The sequence below is a fragment of the Dama dama genome, chromosome 29, assembly GCF_033118175.1.
Source record: "Dama dama isolate Ldn47 chromosome 29, ASM3311817v1, whole genome shotgun sequence".
NCBI lineage: Eukaryota > Metazoa > Chordata > Mammalia > Artiodactyla > Cervidae > Dama > Dama dama.
The window spans coordinates 59,827,040-59,854,377 of NC_083709.1; the positions used below are offsets into that span (position 1 = coordinate 59,827,040).

Genomic DNA, 27,338 nt, shown 5'->3' on the forward strand with positions numbered 1-27,338 from the left:
GTTTTGACCCATGAGGGCCGCTGGAGGGAGATCAGAGGAGGAAGGAAGGAGGCTCCAGAATGCCTCAGGCTAACCATGCCCTGCTCCTTGTAGGATGGCCCTTTCTACCCAAAGTTCTCATTCTGGGTCTGGGACTCACTGCTTCCCCTCACCCCTGAGGCCTAGGAATAAAAACAGCTGTTCTGTTACTATTCCTGGGTTACCCCACGATTCCTTGTGAGTTCCTCAAAAGTTGCCACTGTCTTTTAAATACTCCCTTTATTAAATATTTCTTCAATTATCTTTATTTGAATGTGTCATCTCTTTCCTGCTGAGTCCCTCATACACTAGTACATCTTGCTTTCAAAAGACATGACTTTTTGTCTTCCTCAAAGCCATCAATTATCCTGGAGGTCTTTTTTTCTGACCTCAGGTTTGACCTTTTGCCCATTTCAGCCAGAAAAGTACCTTGGATCCTTGGATTTTTCCTCAAGTTAGAAGCCAGCCCAGCACAAAAGGGCTCCTCTGTGGGTGTTTCTCCGACAAGACAGCTGGGTTGTGTAACCTCATCTTGGTGCTCGTGGCTTTCTCTCACTATAAAATTCCTCACCACAAAATACCACATCTGGGACTTACCTGGTGGTCCAGTGGCTAAGACTCCTCGCCCCTAATGCCGGGAGCCCAAGTTCGATCCCTGGTCATGGAATTAGATCCTACATGCCGCTACTAAGAGTTATTAGCATGCCACAACTAAAAATCCTGCGTTCTGCAACTAAGATCTAGTGCAGCCAAATAAATAAAATATTAAAAATATATATACCTGTACAGATATACATATTTACACCAAGGGGTCTGATTCGCTTGCCTCCCTCTGGCCTCCAACCACTGGAGTTGGCGCCATAGCTCACAGGTGAGAAGGAGCTCGCTGACACAGCAGTAGCCATGACTGATTTGCTGAGGCAGGAAATAAGCGCTCAAGTGTGAAAAGAGCCCAGTACTGGTCACGTGACTGTGAAAAGCCAGAGGTGAGTTCTGACTCAGTTAGTCTCAAAATCTCCCTCTGGGAACTTTGGCTCTTGAACCTTTCCACGGGACAACTGGAGAATAGGAATAAGTACATCAACCTACAGAAATTCAAAAAACGTTACTCTCTGTCTCATTTGACAAGCACTGAGCTAGAAGGGAGAAGACGTAGGTTCAAGTCTCAGCTTTACCATTTTCTCGTTTCTGGATGACATTAAACAGCTCACTTACTGAATCAGTTTTTTTGTCTATGAAATCAGGATAATAAAACTTGCCATGTCTATTGCAAATGGAAACTGGCTGGACCAAAGAAAATATATTTGTCTATCTGCCAGCACTTATTGGAAGTCTACTCTGGGAAGGGCTGGCCAGAAGTGCAGAGGTGGCCGGGGCAGGAGTGGAATGGAGGTTGGGGAGACACCAAAATAACTAAAAAAAAAAGAGAGAGAGAGAGAGACTAAGGCCTAAATGAAGTGCCAATTTAAAGGACATTTAATGACACTTAATTATTACCACCAGGTCACCAAATATGACACACCAGATGATAAAATATAATTACAAAAATAGATGAACAGAGTCAGTGCCAAGTTTGGTCTTCCAGGTTTGGTTCAGGGCAAAACCAGAAAACAGTGAATAAACAAGGGAACACTGTAGTTTACAGAGTATCAATTTACCTTGGAGAAAGGGCAAATGTTTAGAACTGGGATAGAGCCCGTTCAAACAGCAAAACCTAGAGAGGAGGCAGTGTGCACTCAAAGAACCTGATTCTTCTGAAAGCCCAAACAGATCATTAACCAGCCTTGAGAGAAAGAGTGGACAGATTATTCCTTTTCCCGTTTTTCATTTTCAACATTTACATGGGTGTAAGACCCAGTGTACTAACTTCTCAACCAGAAGTCATAGACAGAAAAAGTTGATTTCAGAAGGTCTCATGAAAAAATGTAAAAAGATCTTCTAATGGTGTCACTTAAAAGGAGAAAGACAAATTCTTTCCCATAGTCTTGTTAGGCAGGGATAAAAGGGCCCCAAATCACTAGTTTAAAAAGAAAAAAGAAAGCACAGAGATCACTGTAAGAAGCAGGTCATAGGGAATATGAAACATTGTATTTAAAAGGTCTTTTTTATTTTAAAAAGTGAAAGTGAAAGTTGCTCAGTCATGTCCGACTCTTTGGACCCCATGGACTATACAGACCATGGAATTCTCCAGGCCAGAATACTGGAGTGGGTTGCCTTTCCCTTCTCCAGGGGATCTTCCCAACCCAGGGATCAAACCAGGTCTCCCACATTGCAGACACATTCTTTATCAGCTGAGCCACAAGCAAAGCCGAAGAATACTGACGTGGGTGGCCTATCCCTTCTCCAGTGGATCTTCCTGACCCAGGAATTGAACCGGGGTCTCCTGCATTGCAGGCAGATTCTTCACCAACTGAGCTATCAGAGAAGTCCTTTTCTTATTTTAGGGAGTATCAAATAACTCACCTCGCAGGACTAGGAGACAATGGGATTGACAAACATACTACTATATATTAATATAAAATAGATAATAAGAACCTACTGTATAACAGAGGGATCTCTACTCAATACTCTGTTATATATGGGGAAAAGAATCTAAAGCATGGATACATGTATAATTGATTCACTTTGCTATACACCTGAAACTAACATTAACACTGTAAATCAACTATACCCCAAATTGAAAGATTCAGTTCAGTTCAGTTCAGCCGCTCAGTCGTGTCCAACTCTTTGCGACCCCATGAATTGCAGTTCCATAAATATAAGGATTAGGTTACTTCTAAACACTCTATTTCAAAAGGACACGTGACAACAGCTCCCCCTCTTTTCCATCCCTCTCCCCGCTTCCTCACCCACTGCCCTCTGTTGCATTAATCTACAAAAGATTCAGCAAGTATTACCAGCTTTCCTAGTCTTCTTGAAAATTATTTCCTTTTATCATCCCACACAACTATATCCTTGCCCCACACCTATAGAAAGCCAACACAGTTGTATAGCAATCATCCCATTTTTACATAATTCCGATGGTGAGTTTACAAATGTTCCATCCTCTCTTAGTTCCATGCTCTTAGTATATAGTTCAGATTCCTGAATATAACCTCTGATAATGCTAGGTGGCAAGTTGGACAGGCTATGTGCCCAGCTGTTTGGTCAAACACCAGTCCAGATGTTGCTGTGAAGATTTTTTTTAGATATGAAAGTCTGAAGTCAGCAGACTTTGAGTAAGGAGATTACCCTCTGGAATGGGGGTGGGCCTCATCTAATCAGTTGAAGGCCTTAAGAACAAAGTCTGAAGTTTCCTGAAAAGAGAGGAACTCTCTTCAGATCTGCCACAAAGAGATTCTGCCTAAGTTTGCAACCTGCTGCCCTGCAGAATTCTGACTCAAGACTGCAACAACTCTTGCCTGAGTTTCTAGCCTGTTAGCCTGACCTACAGAATTCAGACTTGTCAGCCTCTAAAACAGTATGAACCAATTCTAATTCCTTAAAACAATTTCCCCTCCCTCCCTCCCTTCTCCCTCTCTCATACATATATTTTGCTCCTATAGGTTCTATTTCTCTGGAGAACACTAATACCATTTACCCTTTCTTCACATGACACTCTTGCAACCACACCTTCCTTAAAGTAAACATATACACGGTTCTTTGCTTTAAGAAAAGCCTGTGTGCCTCAGATTACTCTGCAAACGTTCTCTGTGGCCACACAGGGAAGATCAGGCATATGCCTCACTCTCAGGGGAACTGGTATGCAATCCTGGGTGGGTCTACAGCTGGAAGATGACCAAGCTCTTGGCAAAAGCCCCTGGGAAGATGAATCCTAGGAACTAGAACACAATGGTGAATATATCAAGGGAGACTTTTATTTCCCAGCACTCAACAATAAGTTTTGCTAACAAGAGACAGTAGGTGGGGTATGATGAGAAAATGTGTCTTTCCAATGCTCACTCAGATTCTGAAAACATTTTTTATTGCTCTCCAAACAGTGTGGGAGCTCAGAGAGGGTGTGGCTGGGTGATGCGAGGGCAAGAAGTCAGTTTGCAGTTGGTGTGTCATCTTACGTATACTATTAGCCTACTTTTATTTTTGAAGATTAGGTTTTAATATATTTTTTTCTAGTTAGTCGTGATTGGCCTATGAAACATCAGACATCTCCAGGTTTTTGGTGTGAAAAATATGGCTATCTTCTCATTGTTTCAGTGATCACCTTCCTGTCTCCAGATTTCCTTTGTGCTACTCTTCCCCAGTTAACTCAGGAACCTCTCACCCACTTCTTCACCCTTCCAGACTGTGACCTTCCTTTAATGCCTGTCTCAAATTGCACCTCTCAGGACCGCAACATGACTTCTGTAGGTCTTTGGCATTTTTTGCTTCCATGGGCCCCTTCTCTTAGTAAAACAAAGCAAACCCTAAAACTTTGCTTCACATCTGCATTATTATAAAGAAATATAATCCACACCAGAATATAAATCACATAGGAATACAATCACTTTTTCTTTTGATTTGAAAAGAAAATTAAAAACTTCTCATGGGCCTCTTAAAGTGTCATGGGTCCTGGGCACCCTGCCTCCTGATGTGGCTGGATAATAAGCCATCCATGTTCCTCCTCCATAAAAGTATTCTACACAATTAACACACATATATATATGAAGTCTAAAACATAGTACTGATGAACCTGGAGATGCAGACACAGAGAAAGGACTTGTGGACCCAGAGGGGGCAGGAGAGGGTGGGGCCCATGGAGACAGTAGCACTGACTACATGCATAGACACATGCACACACACACATGTGTAAATAGACACATGCATACACTGCCATGTGTCAATCAGCTAGCTAGTGGGAAGCAGCGGTTATAGCACAGGGAACGCAGCTCTGTGCTCTGTGATGACCGAGACAGATGGGATGGGTTGGGGGTGCTGGGAGGGAGGCTCAAGCAGGAGGGGATATATGTACTCATATAGCTGATTCACGTTGTATCACAACACTGTAAATAAATTACCCTCCAATTAAAAAAAAAAAGTGTCTACACAAATGCCTCTCTCTTAATTTACTAGCATGAACACATACTCCAGACATAAAGAGGCTCTTTCAAATCCTCGCTTCTTCACTTTTTAACTATAAACCAGAGAAGTGATTCAAACTTCCTAAACATCAGTTTCCTCCCCTGTGTAATCCTTACCTCATGCAGTTCCCATGGTAACATGTGACTCTGCATATACAATGCTTAGAACCTGGTCCAGGGCAAATGTCCATAACTGATAGCTATTTATATTTAAACAGACATTGGCCATCAACTATCTTGATTTAAATATCACACTATTATCTACCTTTTCATTTATGTTGAACTCTTTTATTAAATAACTCCTAGAGGGACGGGACTAAGTTTCAGACCAGCAGTTCTCAAACTACTGTGCATCAGAATGCCCTGGAAGAGGTAATGAAACAGATGGGTGAAGTTCCTGATTCAGGAGGTATGGGGTAGAGCAAGTAATATACCTTTCTAGCAAGTACTAGATGATGCTGAGGCCTGCTGGTTTTAGGACCCCATTTAGAAAACCACTGTTTTAGATAATTCTGCATCCTTCCAAAATCTAGCACAGAGAAAAGCTTTCAAATACTTCAGAGTAAATTATTTCGGTAAAAGGGGAAACAAATGCCAGTGGGAAAATCTGTCCACTTCCCCAATTGTGAGAAAATTTTCATTCCTGCAGGGGTTGAGCAGAAAGAGATGAGCAAAGAAATCTCATTAAAAGGGGGAAGTGGCACCACTGAACACTATCATCTGCTGGATTTCAGTGGCATGTGCAAAATGCAGACAAGAAGCCAAACAATAGCTCAGCCAACTCAAGGCTGCCTGTGTTCTGAGCTCAATCTATAACGACGCCAGCAGGGCCGCTGGGATCCATCTGCTACTCTCTTTCTGATAACGGATCTTAGGTCTCTCTGGAAGGAAACAGCTTGACAGGAAGAAAGATTAGGCCAACTGAAAATGTCTGGATTTACGAAGCTGCACTTGAATAGGGCACAGCTTTTAACTCTTGATAGCACTTTGCTAACCTCCAATATTCCTCCGCTGTTCTTTCTGATTTCTCTGCTGCTTTCATGGAGAAATGTGAATGTCAAAGCTCTCTGGACACTTTCTATTTATACACAAACTAAAGTAGCAGGATTCAGTATTGAAGGAAGACTTGAGATCCTCCAGTTCAACCCACCAATTTTACGGATGAGGAAACTTAAGTCTAGGGTTAATTAAAACACGTAAGTGGCAGTGGTAGAGCCAGGTTGAAATCCAGCTGCCTTGATCCACAGTGGGCATAATGTATAAAGTCCTTTATGCTCCTAAAATGAGTAGGAGAAGGATACCTAAGTGTCCATCAGCAGAGGAATGGATTAAGAAGATGTGGTACACACAGACAATGGAATATTACTCAGCCATTAAAGAATAATGCCATTTGCAGCAACAGGGATGGGCCTAGAGATTATCATACGAAGTGAGGCAAGTCAGAAAAGACAAATATCATATAGTATCACTTATATGTGAAATCTAAAAATAAATTATATAAATGAACTTATTTACAAAATAGAAACCGACTCACAGACTTCAATAACAAATTTATGGTTACCAAAGGGGAAATGTTGTGGGGGAAGAAATTAGAAGTTTGGGATTAACATATACATGCTACTGTATATAAAAACAGATAATCAACAAGGACTACTGTATAGCACAGGAAACTCTACTCAATACTCTGTAATGACCTATATGGGAAAAGAATCTGGAAAAGAATGGATATATGTGTATATATAAGTGAATCATTTTGCTATACAACTGAAACATAACACTGTGAGTCCACTGTACTTCAATATAAGCTAAAAATTAAACTTTAAAAAAAAGAGTAAGAAAAAGGTACTTTTTTCTCTACTACTTTAAGGAGGAAATAGGTAACCAAAGATACTTTTCACAACATGTCCTTTTGTCCCTGAAAGCAGGGCCTGGATATCTGAGGGCAAGAACGATGTCCACTGGCTACCCAGAAACTTGGCCAGAGCAGATTCTCAAAATCCAAACGGCAAATGAATGAATGAATTACTGGTTTGATGGTTATTTGCTAATTTTCAGTCAATTAAGGAATGTATGTTTCACATGAAGATTTTAGGCCTGCTATGGAGTCTCCTCATTACTTAAAGTAAGTTAGATATTCACATAAAAACAGAATCACCTTTTCTGTATGATAGGCAGCGTGTCTGCTGGAAAACACAGGTTTTGGAGGTAGAAAACTTTGAATCTCAGCGTGCCCACTCTAGTTACTTAATTCTCGGCAAGTTAATAGAAACTTTCTGAGCCCCAACTCCCCAACCTCCACCAGTATGTGTAAAAATTAAAACCTACCACTTGAGGGTTGTTCTAAGAATTAAGTAAGATAATGTGTGCAAACTGCCTTGCACTATGTATAAATGTGTATCTGTTTGCCTCCAGTACCAATTAACTATTTAAAAGTAAAACAGGTACTGAGTAGATGAAGGAAGTTAGTTTACTTAGGCAAGTTAGATGAAGTCAGAAAGGTAAGTGTAAGACTCTGGATGGAAACTAAAGGGCCTTTTTTGGCTGAAAATATACACAAATCCTCATCATCACTATGGTTATCTAGCAGCTGCTTTCACTGATGTTATGCTTTGCAATACATGTAAGCAAGGCTCCTATCATCTAGATATTCTTCATACTCCATAATCCCTCACTGATTCCCCAGTCTCTAACAAAATAGTTTCCAGGAAAAAAATAAATGTAGTTTTTTGCTTACCCGTTTGGTCTTGGTTTCCTTGTTCCGGGCTCAAGAAACTCTGTCTCCTCCTCCATTTCCGTTTCAGGGATTATGTTTTGTGGTGAAAGCATTTCCCATTCATTGTCATGGGTGACAGGCTGCAACATAACTGCATCAGGGCCAGCTCTGCCTCGGCTCTTGCTCCTCCGTGACTGGCTGCCCAGATCAGAGGCTTCCCCTAGTGCTAAAGATTCTAGAGGCTTCATTTCTTCCAGAATCTGTATTTGGGGGCTCTGACCCAAGCTGTGATCAGAGGCTGGCTCCACAGCCTCACCAGACCATCCAGGTCCTGAATCCATGGTCTCCGATGATGGATCACTAACCTCACTACGGCCCAAGACCATCCAACTCTGGTCTTGCCCAGGGCTTTTAAAAGATGATCTCTTACCATCTTTGGAAGACATTCTCTCTGTAGATAGATGATTTCTTTCATTTAAGGAAGCTGGTTGACATGTGTCCGGGGAGCTGGCTAACCGAGTTTCTGGCAGCCCTTTTTCCTTGAAATCTACGTGAAGCTCTTCTAATTCCGATGTGATTTCTCTAGATTCACAGGCCTCTGGCTCTGGCAGTGAATTTTCTTCATGGTTTACAAGTATGTAATCCATGTGCAATGCATGACGATCTTCTTTCTTCTCAGTGTACTGTTCCTCCCCATGTTCTGATTTTACCTGCTCAGGCTCTTCGGTAGGAATTATTTTTTCTTCTTCCAACTCTAATATTCCCTCACTGGCACCTAGAAGTGAAAAATGAAGGTGAGAAGGAGAGAACAAGGTTTCATTAACACATTATGTGACTTGTGATCTTTGCAAATGATCTATCTAAAAAGAGAGAGTTTAAAAAATACTTTTATTTTGTAGAGCTGTTTAATTTGCATGCATTCTCAAGGATAGTTATTATATAAGCAGTAGATATTACTGCAGTAAGTCAAGACTTGGTTAAGCATGCACTGGAAATGTAGTTAGTTCCTCTGTACCAACATTGGTAGGAAGAGTGCATTTTACAAATGCATTAATGGGAAGAAAGCAGCAATTTCTCGAGCTTGGAGGAATGAAAGGCTTCTTACCACTTGGTGGTCCTATGTCTCCACCTGCTGGTGAATCTGAATGATCTGTTTCTACTTCCCAGTCAATGTGTGATGGAGACAACTCAGGGTTGGCATCGATTCCTACCGCCAAAGGAATTGACTCAGAGTCCTCGTGAATATGCAGCACAACTGGCTGGCCTCCGGGCTGTCTGTCTGTGGTCTCAGCATGGTTTTCCTGGTTTCCTTCATCAGGAAGGGCAGAAAGCAGTATCTCTGCGGCTTCACTCCCCAGAGACTCATCCTCTGGAGTCCCAGCTTCCTCTGTGGTTTCGATGCTAGGAGTAGGTTCCGTGAGATAGGACAAATCAAAGGGAGGCGTATAAGGTGCCAACTTGTGCTTCAGGGCATCTTCTTCCAAGGGAGGGTCACCACCATAGACAAAGTGTTCAGGCTCTTTCATTAAGTCTTCATCAATATTTTGGCCCATGACATCATATTCAAAGTCACCCCACGAGGCTTCAGATGAACAGATATCTTGCTTCCCCATCTCCCCATCAAATGGTGTTTCAGGAATGCCTTCTGATAATGTCAGCTTACTCATGTCATCTATTGTTCCCGTGGATGTGTTGAGACCTGAGGCATCGCTGAAACTGTGGTCTAAGGCAGCTTCACTGACGTCCAGACAAGTGTCCGAGGCTAGCAAAGCATCAGGAACCACGGCAGGATTCTCAGTAACAAAGGGCTTCTCATGGTCCAACAAGTCCCCTGCATCCGTCTGCCTCTGAGGAAGAAAGTCTTCTGATATCGAAGACCTGCTGTTGTCCACAGTTGGCTCTTGGTAAGTTACACAAATACCAGTTTCCACGTTTTCAATCATTGAGATTGTTCTGTCAACAGGTTCCAAAATAGGTGCCATATCTGGGTTGGCTCCTTGTTCTGATGCTTTTAAGCCTGGATCGTTTTCACCATTAATCTCAGAAGGTTCAGGAAAACACTCGTAAGAGGAAGGCTGAGATGAGTCATTTGTGTCTGCCTGCTTGCTGACTGGAGGCAGTGGAATGACATTTTCAGAGGACACCTCCGAAGTATAAGGGACACATTCCTGCCCAGGCTCCTGTCTGGGTTCTTTGTCTACTTCTGGCTCAGTGAGATATAACTCACTGGCTTCCCTTTCAGGTCCCAGCCCAGCATCGATGTACTGCTTAGTCTCCGGCTTTACTTCATAATCATGACAAACATCCGGGCTGTTGGAAGCCTGGGAATTGCTGTCGTGGTCACAGTGAGTCAGTATATCAGGATTCTCACCATCTGTCTTCACACTGAAGGGCTGTTTCACACCCATCCACAAGTCAGGCGAAGCTGAGGCCAGGTGCCCACCCTCTTGGAAATTGCCGTGTAAAATATCTGGAACAAATGTGCCCTGGGGGCCCTCAGTAGGGGAAGAGTCACTCCATTCAGAGCCTGACTTGTTCATCAACCGGCTAGAACTGACAGCAGGGAAATCTTCAGAGGTGACGTTTGAATCTGTCATTTCACTTGAGTGTGATTTTTCTCCTTCCCACCAATTTGTTTCTTGACACTCAGTTGTTGCTACACCAGATACAATGCATCCATTTCCATCTGCGTAAGTACAAGACGAGTCTGGCTGGTCCCAGGCAGACAGCACTGAATTCTGACACTGTTCTTGGGCAGGTACTTCGGAGGAGAGTTCGTCACCGGCAGAAGACATGAAGGTTTGTTCTCTGGAATCTGTGTCTTTAATTTGGTCCAATATTACAAGCTGGCTAAGCTGATCAGCTTCTGGGTCTGGCTGCCTTGGTTGAATGTTCCAAAGTTGCTCGTGGGCATTCTCCCCATTATGATCTAGGAAGGGTGACTGATGGTTATCATTGAAAGGATTGGTACCATGTAGTGCCAGGGATTCAGTATCACCCTGAATGGGCACTCCCCAAGGACCCATGTTTTCGCACACTGAGGAATTCATTTCTAGCACAGCACTTGAGTTAGATAATTCCCCTTCAAACGCGCTCTCGATTGGTTGCCCTTCCTGTCGGGAGGCCTTCCACCACTCTGTGCTCTCAGCTGAGAAGTCAGCCATCTCCAATTTAGAGTAATTTTCATTATTTGGTTCAGCTTTGGGAGATATTTGCCACATGACATCTCCAGTCCTCCCTGTTTCTAGAGAAGACCTTGTCTCTTTATCCACTGCTGGCACCTGTAATTCAGCCTCCCTCACTGGTGAGAAATTCCAGCGATCAGGGCTGCCTTGTTGGTCATCACAGGATGGGTCTGACTTATTCTCATTCTCTGCTCGCTCTGGACTGCCCCTATAGACAGAACATTGCTCAGATTCAGGATCTGCTGTGGCCAAGGACATATTAGATTTATTCAATGAATCCCAAGCTCTGAGTTCACTCGGAGCCACTTGACAAGTGTCCGAATGGATCTCTTTCTCCACTGACTCTTCATAGCCTTCACCATCATCATCAGAACCTGAGCTTGTTGAAATGAAGCTGGTGTCCTCTGGCTGTACAGTTTCAGGAAGATTACGCTCATTTTTCTCCTGATGGCTGATCACTAGATTTCTTTCCTGATATGCATCTGAATATTCAGAATATCTACCTGTTTCTGGGCTGGATAAAGAAGAAAAGGAATCACCATCTATTGAGTCACCCCAAAACTCTAAAAATTTAGGAACCTTGTGATCTAAGCTCCTTTCAAACCTGTCCATTCTGTTTTTCTCCAAACCCTGCATTTCAGCAACTACTTCTACATGACCATCAGCAGTCATTAGTTCAGATTCTTGGTGATTCTGTGTACTCCAGTCATTTTGATTTTCCTTCTGATGCCCAGTATTGGGTCCCTGGTCCCAGGAAGGCAGTGCAGCTGAAGAATCATTTATGTCAGGACTGGATGCACTTGAAAGTGTATACTCACTAGAAATACTATCTCTGTCATCATTTCCTGATAAATTGGCTCTTGGAGGGCTGTTTTCAGTATTCGTAACTTCGAGATTCATAGTTATCTCAGAACTTGCGCCACTGACCAGCACATCACTGTCTTTAGGGCCATCCCAAGAGTCAAGGCCTTGGGGACATTCATCAGGTGTCTCTTGGTTAATTTTCTCTGGCTCCAGAATGTCACATTCTTCAGGTTTCTCCACATCCACTTTAGGTAGAGACACACTTTTTGTGGAATTCAGACTACCTGGAATTTCAGTAGTTTCACTTGAATTTCTTCTGGGGCTTATGAGGTGCTCTGCATAGGTCTCTCTTGCCAGCAAGTGATCTGTGGACACCTCTGTTTGCACATCACAGGGGTCTGGAGTGTAAGACCCCTTCTCCTGCTCTAATACTTCCTGGGGTTCCTTGGTCTGAGGACTGGAAGTCACTGAAAAATTTCTGATTTTGCCTGGTTCATTGGAGATTTCTTGATGATCAGATGCAGCTGGGGATGGGCATTCCTGGCTACCTTGCCCTTTTCCAGAAGCTTCCGAGGCTCCATCCATCAGCTCATCAATGGGGTGCTCCCTATCAGCAGCTCCATGGAATTCCTTTTCACTTTCCTTTCGTCCATAGCTAGGACCCTTCCGGGGCTCTGAGCATGCAAAATGCTCTGGATTCTCAAGTCTGGTCACCAAATATGCTGTATCACTTGGCAGGGTACCTCCGCATGTGTCCTGCTTGTCAGGATCGATTGTTTCAGATTCACCGGCTCCAGAAGCTTCCAGCATGTCTGCAATGTGACTGTCCTGAATTTTGTCTAATGAGCTGGTTGTTTCAGGAGGTGATTTGCTCTGTTCTGTATCTGTAGCATATGATGGGCTGGGTGACATTAATGATGACATGGCATTATCTCTCATGACAGAATCCCAAATACTATTCGCGATCAGCTGCCCGCTTTTCTCATTCAGGACGTGGTATTCATCAGGAGCCACGTCCAGGCTGTGCTCAGAAGAGGCAGGGAGTTCCCAGTCTGCCTGATTTGCCTCCTGATACTCCAGGCCCCAGGGTTCAACCTGTCTCACTGAAAATCGGGTTAGAGGTTCGCTACCTTCCACCAGGTACCCCTGTGCCTGACCTTCACCGGTGATGGCCACACCAGCACTGCAGTCATCCCAGTCCAAGTCATTGTCCATGTCCGAGATGGTGGCAGTAGACTGCGTGTCCTCCAGAATCACTCTGTTCCACGTGTCGAGGCTGTCCGGGGCTGCCTGCCGGGCGTCAGCACTGCTGTGCAGAAGGGTGAGCTGTCGGTTCGTCTCGTTGTATAGCTGCATCATGCTGGGGTCGTCATAACTGGACTGGCTGCTTTCCCCCACGTCATCCTCCAGGGAGACATTCTGATCATCCGTGGGCTCCACCTGGAGTAGCTCTTTGTCTGGGCTGTGAGTGGCATTTATTTCTTTGCCACCATCTGCCTGAGACGAAGCCCACATTTCCAGGGTCCCAGGACCTGAACTAATTCGGCTTCTTGGTGGCTGCTGCGGGGACTGAGGAGGCACGTCGGCGCCCCCTGCAGGACAGTTAGCATCTTGTGACTCAAAACCCTCCTCTTTAGTGAGTGGCTTGTCTCTGGTTTCTTTCTCCTCTCTGGCCAATGTTGGTGAAGTGTAAGAGTCATCGGTGGAGTAGTTGGTGTCTAAGGGGGAGGGCACTGAGTCTTCCCCTACATTGGATGCACTGTAGTCAGAACATTTATAGGATAAGAAGGAATCCTCCCAAGGTGCTGGGATATCTGAACCTCCTTCCTTGTTACTCTCCTCGAAAAGGTTCCAAGAATCTACATTTTTGTACATCTTGCCCCTAATTGTTGGGTCCACCACACTGTTCTGATGGTCCTTTGCTGGCTTAGAACTATTCCATGGATGATCCAGATCAGATGTGGGATTTCCAGATATGAGAATATCGTCCCTGGGGTCATGGTTCTTCTTGCCCCAGATTTCTGGAACTGCTTCGTTATTTGCCTCACTGGGTGAACTGTCCACGAGGTCTTCTGAAGGGAAAGAAATCCCGCTTTTGGCCATGGCCCACTCGCTTGGGTCTCTTACAGAAGGTGTCTCGCTGCTCGTTGGGTGCAGATTCCAAGTATTTTTCAAAGCGTTGGCATCACCTTCTTCACCAAAGGCACTCCAGGCTGGGAATGACGCTGCAGCAGCTGGTTCCTCATCATCTGTGGGGTTTCCCCACGGCTCAGGCATAGCTGTGGGAGAGCGGTCAGAACGCCACAGGGCCGCGAAGTCTTCTATCAGGTGGTTTGTTCCATGAGGAGAAACATTCAGCAAATGTGACTTCTCAGGGGGCATGTCCTGAAACTGAAAGTTCTTCTCATTTGAGTCTTGAATATTCTTGTTGCCCAGCGCAGGCTGACCAAATTCTGACTCCCAGGGACTTGACTTTGGGAAGTTGAGATTCTTGGATTGAAATATAGAGTCTGAGGCTCTCCTATCAGCTGGGCTTGGTTTATGATCTTTCCAGGACTCAGGGCTCTGGAAGACAGATTCCTGCTTGCTGGAACTCCACGCATCCACGATATTTTTAGAGTCGACTTCCAAACCATCCCACCAGCTGCTGCATCGCACCCGGGTTAGAGGTGGCCCTGGGTGACCTGTGTTGACTGTCTTGGGGGTCACGTCTTCTGAATAGAGCAGAGCTGGTTCTTCAGTGGATGGTGAGCTTTCCACAAAGCTATTCATAGGTGTCGGTGGGATCCTCTTTCCAACAGTTTTTAGACTTTCTGGAGAAGGAGATTCATCTTGCATAAAACCTGTCAGGCTCAAATTTCTTTCTGAATTATCCCCGGGACTTTCTTGTCTCTGGACAAACTCCTCATCAAATTCCACGAGAGTCTCTTTGCCAGCCCCCGACAAGAGAGAACTGGATGAATAATTAGGCATGTCCATCCCCCTCCTGTCAAGTTCTTTAGACCCCATGGTGAGCTGTCCTTCTGAGGAATCACTGTTGGGGAAGAAGTCATCTGTTGGGGAGTAGTCGGCAGAATGGGAGGATGGCTGGGACTGCCCAGAAACCCTGGGTGCTGGGTCAAAGTTGAAAAGGTCGAATGATTCCCCGTGTTCTCCAGAGCGGGCATGCTCCTCCGCTACGGCTCCTTCGGGGATGGGGCTATAGGAGTCAAAGCCGGGGAGCAGGCTGTGGTGAGGCCCTGCCCCTTCTCCCACGGGGCTGTCATCACTGAGGAACACGGAGCTCTCCTTGGATGAGCGGCTGCTTCTGATGGTGGCCAGCCCGCTGTCTGGGCTCACCAGGTCCGCATTGACATCCACCGGGGCCTGGTTAGAATCGCCGAGATCGGGAGGGTTTTCCATGAAGTTCACGGAGCTGGGCTGTGGCTCTACATCAGAGCCGTACAACTCCATAATCCCCGAAGACCCCTGGGAGAGCGGCGCGCTGCCTGCCACCGCTTCTGTGGAGGACGTCCGGCTGTTGGAGGCCATCTCTGGACACCTCCTGTTGATGACTTCCTTGATGAGGAGAACCACCTGATCACAGGTCACCGAAGGGTTCTCCTGCTGGTACACCAGGATCTCATCACAGCCACACTCAAAGGGTTCCAGCTCCAGGCAAGGGTTCCGGCACTCTTCCAGTTCACAGCAGATCTGTCGGGGAGGAGCAGGGATTTGTGTGAGCACTCAGGTTCTCTTGCCCTTTGCAATTTGTCTTTCTTAATTTTCTGTAATGTAAAATTAATCTGTGTTCATCTGTCTAGAAAAAAGACAGAACTGAGAATTGTAGAATGCAAGACATGCCAAATTCCACTTAATTTACCACCACATTCTCTAATCCAACCAAACTGGCTTTTTGTTGAACCCCAAATCCAGTTGCTCAGTTTTGCTGGCTCTAAGAAGTTATAGGTAAAGAGAGATAAAACTATTTAAATCCTTTTCCTCAGTGTAACTTAATGCCATCATCCAACAGGAACAAAACTCAGCTTTGTGAAAGGCAGAGATAATGCTAGTTGTAGACAAAACTGGGGGGAAAATATTGGACTAGGGAAAATGGTGCAGAAGGAAGACTCCTGTTTGTCATAGGCAGCTGAGACCTGCTTTAAGGTAAAGGAGAAAGCAGGAAGAGGAAGCAATTTCCAGGGGCAGCTTTCTCAACATCACTCAGGCTCCAGCCATCTCTTCCTGTCCCTGGAAGCGCTGACACCAAGCCCAGAACAGACAGAACTTCCGTGGAAAGTAGGGAGATGTGAGGCCAAAACTGCACTGTAGCTCTATGACTTCCTGGGAAATGCTGACGACATTTTGCACACTGGGCCTTTGAAATGGCCCCAGAGGATTAGTGGAGGTAATAACAACAAAAACAGTTATAAATACAGAGCTCACATAGACAATAATAATAATAATAATTAACATTCATTGACTGCTTTCATATGCCAGGCAGAGCTCTAAGGATTTTATGTGCAATATCTCCTTTAATCCTCACAATAATTCTACAAGGTAGAAAATTTTCAAAAAATTATTTCTTGTTTATTTTTGACCGTACTGGGTTTCCACTGCTGCTCGGGCTTTTCTCTAGTTGCAGCAATTGAGGGTACTCTTCGTTGAGGTGCAGAGGCTTCTCATTGAGGTGGCTTCTCTTGTTACAAAGCAGGGGCTCTAGGGCATGCAGGCTCCAACATTTGTGGCTCCCAGACTCAGGCCCAATAGTTGTGGCTCCCAGACTCAGGCACATAGGCTCAGTTGCTCTGCAGCATGTGAAATCTTCCTGGTTCAGGGATCGAACCTGGGTGTCTAGTACTGGCAAGTAGATACTTCACCACTGAGCCACCAGGGAAGCCCCCCAGTAGGAATTTTTATCCCCATTTTTCCAGTGAGGAAATAGACACACAGAAAGTTTAAATAATTTGACCAACAACACGCAGCTATCAACGGATGGAGCCACATTTTTGAACTCAGGCAACTGAGCTATAGAGGCTGACCCTTAACCAACTGTGACCACATGATCAAAGAAGGATTCCTCCGGAGCAGTCCTGACTTTGTGCTGCTCAAGATATCAAGGAGATGTCTCTTAAGTGATAGATGGGGAGGGCTGGTGAGGAGAGACAGGGTGGAGTCAACTCAAGGGCTTCTAATCCCTTCATCTATCTTCTACTTCTGTCTGTTTTAGATTAACCAATATTTAAATCAGTTTGCTACCAAAAGTGATTTGAAACCACTGTTTTAGAGGCTTAGGAGACCTTAGTCCTGTCCCTAGGAAACCAGTGACCAAAGATATAATACAATTTTATTTATAAGATATAACAAAAGCTTTGAAACTCAGTGCAGAAGAAAGCACTGAAAAAGCCACAGGCTGGTGATGCAATTCAGATGTATATGGGTCAGAAGGGTATGAAATGCATCTGTAGCAAGAGAAGAGGGCTTGTTCTTATTTGGACTTAAGGACACAGGGAACCTGGAGAGTGTCAAGAAATGGATCTCTTGGGGGACAGAAAGTGAGGATGTTGAAAAGAAGGGAGTTGAGACTTCACCTCTAGCCATCTGCGAGTAGACCAGGTGTCTAAGCCATTAGTGAGGAAAGATAAGTGATGAAACGGTTCTATGTCTGTGTCAACCATATTATAATGAATTATGTATAGTCTCATATTAGTTATTAAATATGCCTGATTTGGTATATCCACTGCCCTATTTTCATTGACTTTTTTAAAAGGAATGTTGTGGTTTCTTTTTTTAAATCACTTATTTACTTTGGATGCACTGGGTCTTTGTTGCCGTGTGGGCTCTCTCTGGTTGTGGTGAGCAGGGCTACCACTCTTCAGGGCGGGGCATGGACTTCTCACTGCGGTGGCTTCTCTTGCTGCAGAGACAGGCTGTAGGCGTTCGGGTTTCAGTAACTGCTGCATGCAGCCGCAATAGCTGCGGCGTGTGGGCTCGAGAACTACTGATGTGGGATCAGTAATTATAGTCCATGGGGGTCTCAGTTGCTCCATGACACATGGAATCTTCCCAGACCAGGGATTAAACCCATGTCCCCTGCATTGACAGGCGGATTCTTACCTATTGCACCATCAGGGAAGTCCTAATTTTATCTACTTCTTATATTATGAAAGTGAAAGTGGACTCGCTCAGTCGTGTCTGACTCTTTGCGACCCCGTGGACTTGTAGCCCACCAGGCTCCTCCGTCCATGGGATTCTTCAGGCAAGAATACTGGAGTGGGTTACCATTTCCTTCTCCAGGGGATCTTCCCGACCCAGGGATCGAAACTGGGTCTCCTGCATTGGAGGCAGACGCTTTAACCTCTGAGCCCATAACCAGGGAAGCCCATGTATTATGAAAACCTGGACTATAAAGAAAGTTGAGTGCAGAAGAATTGATGCTTTTGAACTGTGGTGTTGGAAAAGACTCTTGAGAGTCCCTTGGACTGCAAGGAGATCCAACCAGTCCATCCTAAAGGAAATCAGTCCTCGGTGTTCACTGAAAGGACTGATGTTGAAGCTGAAACTCCAACATTTTGGCCACCTGATGCGAAGAGCTGACTCATTGGAAAAGACCCGGATGCTGGGAAAGATTGAGGGCAGGAGGACAAGGGGACAACAGAGGATGAGATGGTTGGATGGCATCACCGACTCAAAGGACATGAGTTTGGGTAAACTCCGGGAGTTGGTGATGGACAGGGAGGCCTGGCGTGCTGCAGTTCATGGGGTCGCAAAGAGTCGGACATGACTGAGCGACCGAACTGAACTGAACTGAACTAGGTTAAAAGACTCAGCTCTCAACCAAGAAGATCTGACTGATTACCCAAACAGAATTTCATTATAGTACCTGGAGAAAAACTTTTTTTGAAAAATGTATGTTTTTCTCCGACATGTCCAAGGTATCCAAGGTATTTGATTAGTGGCTGTGTCAAAACACTAACTTTGATTAAAGCTTCAGATCAGTTATTAAACATTGGGAACCAAACAGTTTGTTAGTTATTACCAGGTAGCAGTCCTCAAAGCAAACAGCAGCCAAAGGACAATGACTTTTATTTGGGTGAAAAAGATACGATCTTTCTCTTTATGGATTCAGCCAAGAAAAGAAACAGTTATGGGACTTTTTTAAAGTCCCTATATGGGTGAAGGGAGTCAAAAGGTAGAAACTTCCAGTTATAAATAAGTCACGGGGATGTCATGCACAGCATGGTGACTATAGTTAACACCGCTGTCTTGCATATTTGAAAGTTTCTGAGAGAGTAGAAGGGCTTCCCAGGTGGCCCAAGTAGTAAAGAACCTGCCTGCAATGCAGGAGACATAAGAGACCCAGGTTTGATCCCTGGGTTGGGAAGATCCCCTGGAGAAGGGAATGGCAACCCACTCCAGTATTCTTGCCTGAAGAATCCCATGGACGGAGGAGCCTGGTGGGCTACAGTCCACGAGGTCGCAAAGAGTCAGACACGACTGAAGGGACTTAGCTCGCACACAAGAGAGAAGAGAGTAGTTCTAATTGCAAGAAAAAAAAAATTATATATTATAAAAAATATATAAATATATTTAAATATCATTATATATATGATGGGTGTTAACTAGACTTAATGTGGTGATCATTTTGCAACATATACAAGCACTGAATCATTATGTTGTACACTTGAAATTAATATAAGGCTATCTGTCAATTATACCTCAATTTAAAAAAAAAAAAAAAGTCAACATTTACCTCACTGCCAGTTCCAGTTAGATGATTTTTTTGGTAACAGAGCATAACAGCTAAAAACTTACAAACTGAATTAAAGCACTTAAAACTAATTAGTTAATTAATTTATAGCATCAAAACTAAAAATTTGAGAAATAACTAGTCAAATGTGCAAAATACCCCTAACATGTCTTCTTTTAAAGTAATATTTAAGCTACCATCAATTTATTTATTTGTTTGTTTGTTTTTGGCTGTGCTGGGTCTTCGCTGGGCTTTCCTTTAGTTGCACCAAGCAGGGGTTACTCTCTAGTTGCGGAGCGTGGGCTTCTCACTGCGGTGGTTTCTCCTCTTGTGGAGCACAGGCTATGGAGCACGTGGGCTCAGGAGTTGGAACTTCCAGGCTCCAGAGCTCAGGCTCAATAGTTGTAGCACATTGAGCACATGTAGCTGGCTTCGTTGCTCCCCAGCATGTGGGATCTTCCCAGATCAGGGATCGAACCAGTGTCTCCTGCATTGGCAGATGGATTCTTTACCACTGAGCCACCAGGGAAACCCAGCCTCCAACATTTCTTAAAACTCAAATTCTAGGACCTTATCTCTTGGACCAGTTTCTCTAAGCCACCAGTCCATGGCCATCTTCTACTCCATGGTTCTGAGAGCCAGCAGATGGGGGTTCAGTGAAACCGTTGGGTCAGGGAGGTTCTTACCTGACTACACAGCTCTAGGTTCTCAGAGTACACAGCAATCTGTTGTCTGGGCTGCTGCTCCTCCGACTGGTAACTGGCCAGGAGGATGAGGACATCAAAACCGAACTTGTCTGTGAACGCTTTCAAATCACTGGTGATATTGCTGTGAAATGTACAATTCTGAAACAACAGGCAATTTGATATTAATGTCAAGTTGCTCGGCTCTGGTGAATCATGCCACAAATTTGTCCAGTCTTAAGATGTATTACCAATGATACTTATTATTAGATACAAATGAAATAAATACTTTGCTTTGAGAAAGTCTGCAAATTTTTCATACTATGGCTTGAAATATACATTCCTTGTTTAGTTTTGTTTTCCTAAACCAAGAAAGGAAGGCATCTTTGCTTTTATCATCAAGAACAGTTTAGAGAGGAACAAATAGCTTACCGTCTTTTCTCTAAAATGTTTGACTTTGTAAAACATACTTTTCCTTTCATTGTTCACATGACATATGAATGACTAGAATATTATTGTAACCCACTAGAAAAGTAGGAAGCTATTGTTTTTTTCTATAATTTTTTTCTAATGATTATTAACTCCAAGCAGAATTCCTGAGGATATACTCAGCTGTGTTTATCAAATGCTTTTTATTCCAATGTAGAAGTCTAGGAGATTTGCGTCAGGGATGTGATGTCAGAACTGCTTGTTCTTTCCGTGTGACATCTAAAGAGGAATGAATAACTGTGGAAAAGGGACCCATCATCACAGAGTGTACCCAGACCTGTGGCTCACATCATCTGTGGGAATGTCCTGGTCTTTTCGAATTTTATTAACTACAACGAGACCCACTTTTTGTCTGTATCTCTCTTTCTTAAAAAAATACACTGAAGACCATATGTTACCCCCTAGCATAATGCCTGGCATATACTAGTTGCTCAAGAAAAGTTTGTTGAATGACTGGAGAGACATATAAAATCAACATGTGCTACATAATCCTTTATCGTAAGATATATATATATAATATTAATAGCATCTGTAAATGACAATCATATAAACATCACCTGATAATCCATAGCTCTACTCAGTGAAAAATCACATTAATGTGCATTCAAGAGATATAAAGAATTGTTAATTTTTTTCTGATTACAAAGTCATCAGAATTATGCATGCCACTGGTAAAACATTAAAGTAGCACAGAAAAACAGCCCATAGGAAGTGGAAACACCACACACCTCCACCTCAAATAACCATTAGGAAGAGCTAAACAGTGCAGCGCATATAGGTGCAGACTTTTTCATGTCCAGATGAATGTATATGGTAGCTCTTTAACACTTGTGGATTTGATATTTGTAGCTTAGACTATTTACCAGCCATTTGAAATATCCAATAATACATGTACTCTGTAATTCTGCTGAGCTGAATGTCAAGGTTGACGAGGTCACCGAGAGAGAACAGGAGAAACCTGGCCATTGGGTGGACCCAACCCATCAGTGGCTTCCCCGCCTCTAGGAGCCTTGCTGTCTACTCCTGTGGCCACCGCTCTCAGGCATCTCCTGAGGCTACTTTCACTTTTGGTTACCAGGAAGTGCACAAGGGAACTCACAAAGATCTCAGGATAGATTGCTGATGAACACAAAGGATCTATTGTATTGACCCGGTAATGAAGTGTATAATGCTCGCATACAATAGCTTTTGGAAGTATGCACACAGTCAGCTTTCATGCATTTAACTTATTGTCCAAGTGTCATCATAATAACCTTTAAATAAGTACTTCAAAAATTAATTCACTTACAAAAGTAGATTTTTAGAATGAGTTTTTTTGTTGGACCTTATACACAATGTGCATCCAGTAGATAAAATTATGTCAAATCATTATTGATGTTAACTATCAAGAATCTCAATGCTGAGCTTCTTGCTATTATGAATTGTACACAAAAATGAGGTCCCAAAGGAAAACAATAATGGACAACAACCATGTACATCTTATCTCTGATGACTGAAGGCTTTGGCATAAAAAGACTTAGAATTTTCCTTTCAAAATATTTTTTTCATGATGTGCATAAACTCATTCCCCCCAACGTATTTATAAATCCTTGAAAGAAGACACACCACTTCTAAAAGATTGTGACACAATAGTAATTACCATGACACTTCTAGCTGGGTCCCTCAGGCAAGAGAAAGCAGGTTTTATTGGTACCTGAGTGCAAGATTAGCACTCAGTAGAATCAGCATTATTCAAAGCCCTACTATGGAATATGTGCTATTCAAAAATGCTGGCTGAGCTCCAGTCTCTCTGGACTTGTCTGTGTTAAAATGATGGCCCCAGGATCTTGCTAAAGTCTAATCCAGCAGCACTGGAACCATCAGGCATCTTGTTAGAAAAGCAGGGTCTCAGGTCACACTCCAGACCTACTGAAGCAGAATCTGCATTTCCCACAAATCCTAGGCAATTCAAATGCACATGGAAATCTGAAAAGCACTGCTCTGGGGAGCCATTTTTAATTTATATATTCTCCTGTGAACTAACCCTTTGCACTCTCTCAGTGCGGTCACGGGCCTTTTACTGACTCAGGCCCTCAGCTCCCTGCTGCTCATTCCGGCCTCATGATTAACATCACCTTGGGATGTGTACTTTTGGGCCACTTTGTCAGAGGTTCTCATTTAGCAGCCCAGGATTGGGTCCAAGAATCCATAATTTCATTATGTATCTCAAGTGATTCTTAGAATCAAGATCCTTTGTATAATAATTCCCCAGTTTTCCTCTGGGTGGCCCTGAATTCCACAGGTTCACACAGAGTATTGATAAAACAAAGATTTATATGACTCAGAGAAACAAAATACTTACATTTTATAGTAACCCCAAAACAGAGATCATCAACTACTATGTCTTATCCACCCTAATAAAATTGCCCAAGCCAGATTCAATCTCACTGGCTTTAGGATAATGCCAGGAATTTCATGATTAAAACAGAGTCAAACAAGCAAGAGAGTAAGATTCTTCAGGAATCTGGGAGGCAGGGTTTGTTTGCTCTGCTTTTACGCTGGTTCTGTTTGCATAGGAGATAATTTATTATTGTCTTCTAGCTACACAGGGAGTCATGTGCTGCAACACCTCTTATGTTGCTGACAAGCTAGGCTGGCCCTGAATAAATACCACTTCATCATGAACACAACCCAATTGTAGATACAGGTTGGCATTTTATTCCCCCCATCTGCCTTCTACCTGATAAATTACTGTTTTAGTTACACGTATACAAATACTATTTGTTAATCTGCTCAAGTATCTCCAAAATGTTTTCCCCACCTTAAGTTAAAATTATATACATATATATATCCCAATTTGCCAACGGTTTAGAAAATAAAGGAATACAACCTTCATTTACCACCTCTACACCCATCATCCAACCCTCCATATTTGAAATATGACCCCAGCCTGAGATTGTTCCATGAAATTTAGGAAGTTATATTACTAATTGATAAACCTGAAAATCGACTGGTGAAAGCCCAGACTATTCCAACATATCAGTTAGGAAGAAAGGCAAGTGATCCCAGCCACAGTCTTTTGTCACTCACGGATCCAGAGATTAGATCGTTAGACACTTTTAGAGGTCATGAGTTATTTCGCTTGAGCAATTCCTGGTTTTGAATTTAGTAGAAAGCCTAAAAATGTAGGGAGAGAAAGGTCTTGCTATTTCTTGGCCAAAAGCCAAGGTATAGATGTCAAGGGCCCTCAGAAGAGGTTGATAACAGATCATAAGGACAAAGGGCAGGCGAATAGAAATAACAGGGCTATATTTTAACTAATATGAAAACCAAGATAGTGATAGTGTCCAACAGACATACTACTTTTGTGGTTGAAAGTACTTGGACAAATACAATGGAAAATTCCATTCTCTCACAAAATCCCATTTCAGTTCTTAATTCATTACTCTGAAAAATTTTGTTTTTATTCTATATGCCTATTAGCTTTAGTGCATCACATGAAATAAGTGATCTAAATAATGTCTTCTAAACAACCGAGTCCTTAAATGTGCACATTCTTTGAGAGAAAAACCACTCTTTTTATAACACTCATATGTACATATTCTACTGTCTTCTGAATCCCTCCTGTCACACTTCTGCCCCTCCAATCATTCCACTGAAACTGCTCAAAAGTATCAATCATTTCCAGGTCACCAAATCCAAAAATCTATTTCCTCTTCTTACTTTAATTGACTTCTGCCAATAATTTCATGAGGTTGATTTTCCCTCTTTCTTGAAACACTTAATTCCTTCACTTTCCTGTCATTACACTTTCCTGTCTCTCAGCTCATTGGCTACTCCTCAGTCGTCTTGGCTGCTGCTTCTCCCCTAGCCAGCTTTTAAATGTTCCTAACCTCTTTCTCATTCACACATTCTCCTCGGTGATTTCATCCAGTCACATGGATTTCAAATCATTTATCTGCCAATGACAACCAAATCACATCCACCTGAATGCTCACCTGATTTACCCATGTGATATCGTCATACCAATATCTCATAAGTGTCTCAAATAAAATACAACCTACCTCCACCCCAGTTTCCTCCACAGCATGAAATGGTACCACCATTCACCCAGTTCCTCAAGTCAAACATCTAGGAACTATGCTTTATCCTCTTTCCCCCTTCATTCTTCACATAATCCATCAGCAACTCCTATTAACTTTCCCTCTAAAACATATCTCAAGTCCAAACACTTCTCTCACTTCTTTCTTTTTTTTTTTCTTTTTTTTTTTTCTCTCACTTCTTTCTATCTCTATTACTGTCATAGCCACAGTCACCATCATCTCTCCCCTGAACTTGGGTAACAATCTCCCAACTGGTCTCTCTGAAGTGGCTCATCTCCTTTCCCTGTGACTAGTTCTTCACACAGGACCAAGACAGAGCTTTGAAAAATGTAGCCAAAACCATGATACTCATGAGCTTAAAACTCACTCAAGAGTTTCTCAATGCAATTATTTACTAATTTTTTTCTTTTTTTAAAAAAAAAAACAGGGAAGAGAAAGGTTTAATGTCCTTGAAACTGAGTTCTTATACCAATGCAAAAAAGTAGACATAGCAATAGAAAAAAAACAGTTGGTGAACATAAAAAATAATTCACAACTGAAATACCTGAAATCATTAATAATCAAAGAAATCCTTTGATAATGTTTTATCTTCTCTTTTCCTATAATTGGTAAAGATGAATGGACATTCTAATATATTGTTAGGAATATAAAGAAATAATAATACATGCACATGAAAGGTTTATGGACAAAGCTATTCACTAGATTATTACTATAATAACTAAAACTTTGAAACAACCTAAATGTCCTACAATAGAGAAATAGTTCAATAAATCATGGAATAGTAACATAAAGAATGTTATGCTGGTATTAAAAATCACACTATCAAAGAATACTTAATAACACAAGAAAACATCATAGTGTAAAGTAGAAAATAATTTCTATAATCATATAAAATTAGAATGTCACTTCTGTATGTATGCAAATAATATATATTTAAATTAAAATACAATGGGTATTAAGACATCTTGATATTAAAGTGGACATAATTTAGTCAAATTGCTAAATCTAAAATCTGATTGTGTCTCTCTATTAATTTAGGGCACTTTCTCCAAAGCTCTTGTTAAAATCTTTGGAAGCTAACTGGCTTTGCCATTCACTAGCTGAGTGCGTTAAGTGAGTTTACTTAATTTCCCTAAAGTCCTCATCTGTAAACCCTCACCTCATAAGACTGTTAAGATTACTAAGAACTTATGTGTATCAAAAAGCAGGCCCAATGCCTGGCATATAATGGACAATAAACATTAAATCTCTTTCCTAAAGGTCATTCTTAGGATTCATGGGAATAATTAGATTCATAGAAAGTATTTCAAACATTCTTGGTACAGCAACTGATTATTCATATTACAATTTCTTGCCTTATATTCTAAAACTGTGAACTTCGCAATCATAATCACACACAAGTCACTGAAGTGAATCACATGTAAAATTCCTAGATGGGAGATTATAGAGGAAGTTACACCTGAAGCAAAGCCATTTAAAAAGTAAAACAACATAAAAACTCTGGATCAGGCAGTGTTTCTCATTAATGGATCCTTTATCCTTAATTCCAGGTTAAAGTCAATGAATGGGCTTCAGTTTGCCACTACACAGATAAAACAAAAAAATGTATAGTGATTTTTTTCTTCAGTCAAATCACCATGGATAGAGTCTTTTGCATCATTGCAAGCGCCATACTACCTTTGTGACAGGCTGGGACCTCGACCAATTGCTGCAGTGCTTGCACCTGGACAAATGTCTCCTTAAGCAACAAAATGCAAAGAAATGATAAGGGACTAAAAATAAATACATGGATGGGCAGTTGGGGCAAACTATGGACAAGACAACACAAAAAGACCACAAAATTCAAGTGCCATTTCTGAAGAGCAGGGAGAAAAACAAGGTGTTGGGAGCAAGATCAAGTACGGTGCATGCCCCTTGCACTCACCACCAAAGGCATGGGCCAACCACCTAAGCCACCCCTTGGCTGGATCCCTGGACACACCCCTCATTCATTCCTTTAAGGAACCAGCTCGTCACACCCTAGTCAGGGGAGTAAGCAAGGGAAACTGCTACTTGTTTTTGTCCCCCCACTGCTGTAGCAGGGGCCCCAATAAAGCCTTGCCTGAATTTCTTGCCTCTTAGCAATTTCTATTGCTTAAGGAAGGTCAAGAGCCCTGGTTGGTATCACCTTCAATGGAGTTTACTCTTCATGCTAGTACCTTCCATTTAGATCTAATACTCTAGACTACACACATAATCCAAAACAGTTGTCTCTCTTGCAAATCACAGATGAAATTTATTGAGTAATGCTTTTATTAAATAAAATAAAAATAAATTATTTTCTAATGTCAAGAACAAGTTATAGATTTATCATATCTGAAATTTTTTTCTTCTTGCAGGACATAGAAAAAGTGAGTAGATAAAATCTGTAGGTAGGAAGCTTGTATAGAAATCAATACCAACACTAAAATACAAGCTCACACAGCTTCATCTTTGAGAAGAGTGGGTCTTAGAAACATAGTATGACAATCCATAACTACCTTGTAAGCACAATGGCTATCATGGATTGCTGAGTTACTGAAATTTAAGAGTATGGTTT

At 42.5% G+C, this 27,338-nt stretch overlaps 1 protein-coding gene across 4 annotated transcripts in view; it reads right to left on the reverse strand.

Annotated features, from left to right (window-relative positions):
• PRUNE2 (prune homolog 2 with BCH domain) overlaps positions 1-27,338 on the reverse strand; it is a 278,419-nt gene that overhangs the window by 77,692 nt on the left and 173,389 nt on the right. For all 4 annotated transcript variants that reach the window (XM_061132725.1, XM_061132724.1, XM_061132722.1 and 1 more), the window contains exons 7-9: positions 20,193-20,351; positions 8,894-15,470; positions 7,810-8,563 (exon numbers count right to left, since the gene is read on the reverse strand). In XM_061132725.1, the coding sequence (XP_060988708.1) occupies positions 7,810-8,563; positions 8,894-15,470; positions 20,193-20,351 (7,490 nt within the window). The remainder of the gene's footprint in view (positions 1-7,809; positions 8,564-8,893; positions 15,471-20,192; positions 20,352-27,338) is intronic.